The 4,770-nt window shown below is 29.9% G+C and overlaps 1 protein-coding gene across 1 annotated transcript; it reads left to right on the forward strand.

Annotated features, from left to right (window-relative positions):
* The first annotated feature begins 1,399 nt into the window (after nucleotides 1–1,399).
* On the forward strand, nucleotides 1,400–4,496 carry LOC110729009 (protein MARD1-like). The gene is made up of 3 exons (XM_021908706.1): nucleotides 1,400–2,097; nucleotides 2,211–3,145; nucleotides 4,129–4,496. Exons 2-3 carry the CDS (start codon nucleotides 2,214–2,216, stop codon nucleotides 4,196–4,198), a joined length of 1,002 nt encoding a protein of 333 aa, XP_021764398.1. The 5' UTR covers nucleotides 1,400–2,097; nucleotides 2,211–2,213; the 3' UTR covers nucleotides 4,199–4,496.
* Nucleotides 4,497–4,770: the final 274 nt, after the last annotated feature.

Consider the following 4,770-nt stretch of genomic DNA (forward strand, 5'->3'; position numbering starts at 1 on the left):
TATGCTCTAATTTCGCATAATTTTAACTATTTATATATATTTAATTTTAATTTCATTGTTCTATATGATTATGCAAAGTATATTACTCAGATTATATATAAATCTTAAAAAGTAGTAGCAGAAAATTTGTTATGTGATTTGAGAATTGTATGCATTGTAGTAGAGATGCATCTAGCAAGTTCTAACATGAGGGATATCACTACACCCTAATATCCTATGCATCTTCTTAGATGAATTATCAAAGAAAGTCAAAATGATTGTTAATAGTGTAGAAATTAATAATAGTACGCACTACCAAGTAGCATTACTTTCACGATAATTATTGTCGTTGATCCTATTAATCGCTAATACTACTACAGAGTACTATGTTTTGGTTACTTGTAGCTAAATTATTGGTACAGTATTTAAGGGTGTACAAAAAGATTTTTATTTATTTAATTTTTTTTTTTTTTTTTTATTTTATTAATTTTTTATTATAGTTCCAACTTCCAATGAGACAATGATAACCATAAATATCTGAAAAAATATAGGTTGAAAATAAATAGTTACACTCCTAAGTCCTAATATATGTGTTAGTACTTAGTACGTATGATGAGAGGGAACGTAACCCAGATAAATATAAATCTGATCAACTCCATGACAAGAGTTTATAATAAAAAAAAATAGTGATAATATAACATTAAAAATATCAATTGATATACATTTAAATTTAAAATTATAATCAATCGTCACATTAACCGCTTGTACAAGGCTACAAGTAAGAGAGAAATGGAGTAGTGATTGACATAGCTCCCACATGTGTTTAACAACATCATTATGAAGTAATAAGACACTGTTCTTTTAAATTGTTGTGATCTGCTCTGCTGAACCTTGCTTTGATTAATATTAATAATCCGCTTTGCTAACACGTACTTGTTATATTATAGTCAGAAGCTCAAATGAAAGCGCCTAATGGTAAATTGGCAATGCTGTCCAAAGTAGAGCAATAACATACAATTCCAAAAAGATATTTAAATTTAGCTATACTTAATCCAAAAATGATTCAAAATGGATTAGGTTATGCGAAATAAATGTTGATTATCTGATTACCTCTATTGATTGCTTACTTTACACCATACAAGTACAATACATCTTAATAATTAAATAGTTATAAAATATCAAAATGTTTATACAACAATTTCAAAGAACACTTAAGCTAATAATGTGATATAAATATAATTATGCAAAATATATTTAAAGAATTAAATAAAGTACATAATATATTTTTTTTCACAAGATCACACAAAAACAAAAAATGAAAACGACCCACCTTAATATCTAAAAATAATTATAATTTTGTTGGTGGGGGGCCTAGTGTGTTAAATTGACACTCTTCTCTTTTTATAAAGGCAGTCCCTCTAAACTGGAAAACTCCCTCACTCTTTTCCAACTTCCCTTTCTCTCTCTCTCTCTCCTCTTTTTTCCACCACTTTCTCTCTCTTCTTTTTTCTACTCAATTTCAGCACATCCGTGGGCAGTTTCACAGAAACTTGAAATAAAAATTATTTTCAAACAAAAAAAAAAACAAAAACAAAAAAAGCTGAAAGTGGATAAAACTTACACCTGCGCAATTTATGGGCTTTCTCATTAACCCACCAACCAATTTTTAAGAGAGAGAAAAATTTTCTTTTATTTTTTTATAAATATTTTTATTTACAAAATATATTTTAAAAAATTAGAGAAAATAATGGAAATGAGTGTTTTTTTCTGTATTGGGATCAGGAAAACTAAATTCTGCAACTGATAAACTACAGTAGCAACAGCAGCAGCAGATTCACTAGTAGTAGTAGCAGTTTTTAGGAGTATTAAGCTCTGATAAACTCTCTCTCACATGGGTTTTGCATGTGGATTTTGGTGGTCCCATTTGATTCTATAATCTTCAATTTTTTTTTTTTTTTGGTTTATTCAATTAAAGTTTTCATCTTTCAAGCAAGTTACCCATTTCTTTTGGGATTCTTCAGCTGAGTTTTGGTTGGTCTTATTGTTGAGAGATCCAAGTTTTGATTTTTTGGGAGTTTTAAATTTCATCAATTTCCCAAGTTTTCTTCTTGGAATAAGGTAATTTTAGCTAAATTTTTAAACTTTTTTTTAATTTCTTGCTTAAATATGTATGGTTATACAACTGGATTGTGTGTTTTTTAACAATGTTTTGATTTGTTTATTTTTTGAAGGGAATGCTGAGGAAAAGATCAAGACAAGTGACAAGTACTCAAGGCATAATTTCTGATCATAACAATAATTCATGGATTCCACCTGAAAAATCCACAAAACCCACTTCATTTTTCCTCAACTCTCCTAAATTTCTCAAGAGTTTCTTCTCTTCCTCTTCTTCTTCTTCATCATCTTCCTCTTCGCCTTCGCCGTCGCCGGCTTCTACACTTAATGATCCAATAATGAGCCCAACTTCAATCCTTGACAATAAAGCATTCACTGCTTTAGCAAACTCATTTTGGGTTGTTGACAACAACAACAAAAACCCAAAAACCATCTCAGCAAACTCACAACACTCTTGGGAACAACCCAACAACACAAAGGGTATTGGACTTGCTCTCATTGATGAGAACAGTTCTGAATCCAGCAACACAGCCAACAACACCAGCAACACAACCAACAACAACAACACAACAAATTCCAAGCAACAGAAAAGAAAATTAGTTGTGTTTGGTTCACAACTTAGAATCCAAGTACCTCCCCTGCCTCCATCCTCTGTTTTCCCCTGTTTTTCCCCTGAATCACCAAGAGAATTTGGGATCAAAACACCCAAAAACAGTTATTGGCCTTTTGGAAACAAGGATTCACAAGTTCATCCTCAGGAATCCAATGGAAATAGTGGTGGGAATGATAATCTTTCATTGAGTGATATGGAATTATCTGAGGATTATACTTGTGTAATATCTCATGGTCCAAACCCTAAAACTACTCATATTTTTGGGAATTGCATTGTTCAAAGTTGTTGTGGTGTTGTTGGGTCTTCATCTTTTTCATCTAGGAGAAATGGGTATTTGTCTAAATTTGGAAATTCGATTTCATCACCTGAGAATTTCCTTAGTTTTTGTCACCATTGCAAGAAAAAGCTTGGTGAAGGGAGTGACATTTACATGTACAGGTATATACCAATTCACTCTTACTCTTGTTATTTTAATTTTCTTGGTGAAATGTTGTGATCTTGATTGTGCTAATAATGTTACACTTTATTTGTCCGGAATCAGTAATCATTTTACTCGTTGATAGCGTAATTTAAACTTAGTAATCAGGATTGAAACGAAAAGGAAAATGAGTATTGGTATTAGTGGATATCCATTGTTATCTTGATTAGTAGAAATATGATATTGATATTGATATTGTATAAGGTTTGCCATTATAGTCATATAGAGTAGTTTGTGTGTTAATTCTTAATATAGACTTGGTCCATTTAATAATTGCATTTGATCCAATCAATCATTGTACCTTTAAGAATTTGGCCTATTTATCTAAGCAAGTAGGCACATAGCCCATTGAATATGTAGGGTACTTTATGAATGGATCACTACTTTGAATTCTTTACAATAATTAGTACTCATTTTGTTTTTAATAATAGGGTAATGCTATACATAGCCCTTAGGGCTATATATAAACATTGAATTTACTCTTGGAAAATGTATAAAGTTGGGAATTCATGACAAAAATACACGCAAATCGGTGTAATTAGTGTGTTTTGTCATGATTTTCTAAATTTAAACAATTTTCAAGAGTAAATTAAATGCTTATATGTAGCCCTTAGGGCTATGTATAGCATTTTCCTTAATAATAATAGGCTACATTTAACCTTTTATTTTTAACAAATTTTGTCAATACTTGATCGTTACCTTCTTACCATTCTATCATTGAAAATTAAAAAAATTGTTACCTAATGATGCTCTTATGAAAGCACCCATTAAGAAATCTAGCTCTCGATCATCGCGGTTATACTTCATAACATTATATGTACATACATTATACGAGTATGTATGATTATATTTAGTTGGTTAAAGACTTAAAAGGTGATCTATTATTATTATTATTTTGATTTACGAGGTACTAATGAGTTGCACAATTTTTTATGTAATACAGAGGAGAAAAGGCTTTTTGCAGTCAAGAATGCCGCTGCCAAGAAATGCTTTTTGATGAAGTGGAGAACTAGAAGTTTGTTCTCAGAGAATTTCAGCATCTTCAAACCAGAATTAGCTACCTAAAAAACCTCCCCAATTTTTCCTACTATTTTTGATTATATAATAACCTAATTAAAATCCCTTTTTTTTAATTTTAATTTATCCCTTCTTTACTTAATGTTGGTTTAGTCTTTAAGAAGTTTTGTCCAACAATTTGTATAAGAGAGAGGAGAATAGGAGATGCTGAGGTATTATATTAGATGTGAAAAAAAAAAAATTTGTAGAGTTGATTTCTGATGAAAATGATGACCTAAGTTTTGATTCTCTCAATTTTTATTTTTTGGTACTTTATTATTATTATTATTATTATTATTACTACTACTTAAATCTCGCTAACAAGTTCTTTTGGGGCATTGAAGACTGAATAACCATATAAAAAATTATTCATGACGTTGATCAGCTTTTGCCTTATTATTTATTTTTAATAAAATTATTATTATTACTCCATATTATTGTGTTTTTTTTAGAGGATGATGTTGATTATTTCTTTAATTATTTTGGATGATGAAATTTTCTTCGATTATCTTTGAAAATAAATGACTTA

The sequence above is a fragment of the Chenopodium quinoa genome, unplaced genomic scaffold (assembly GCF_001683475.1).
Source record: "Chenopodium quinoa cultivar QQ74 unplaced genomic scaffold, ASM168347v1, whole genome shotgun sequence".
NCBI lineage: Eukaryota > Viridiplantae > Streptophyta > Magnoliopsida > Caryophyllales > Amaranthaceae > Chenopodium > Chenopodium quinoa.

Coding starts and splice junctions, on each gene's coding strand:
- LOC110729009 (XM_021908706.1), top strand. CDS start 2,214: ATGCTGAGGAAAAGATCAAGACAAGTGACAAGTACTCAAGGCATAATT. Junction 3,146..4,128: donor AGTGACATTTACATGTACAG/GTATATACCAAT, acceptor TATGTAATACAG/AGGAGAAAAGGCTTTTTGCA.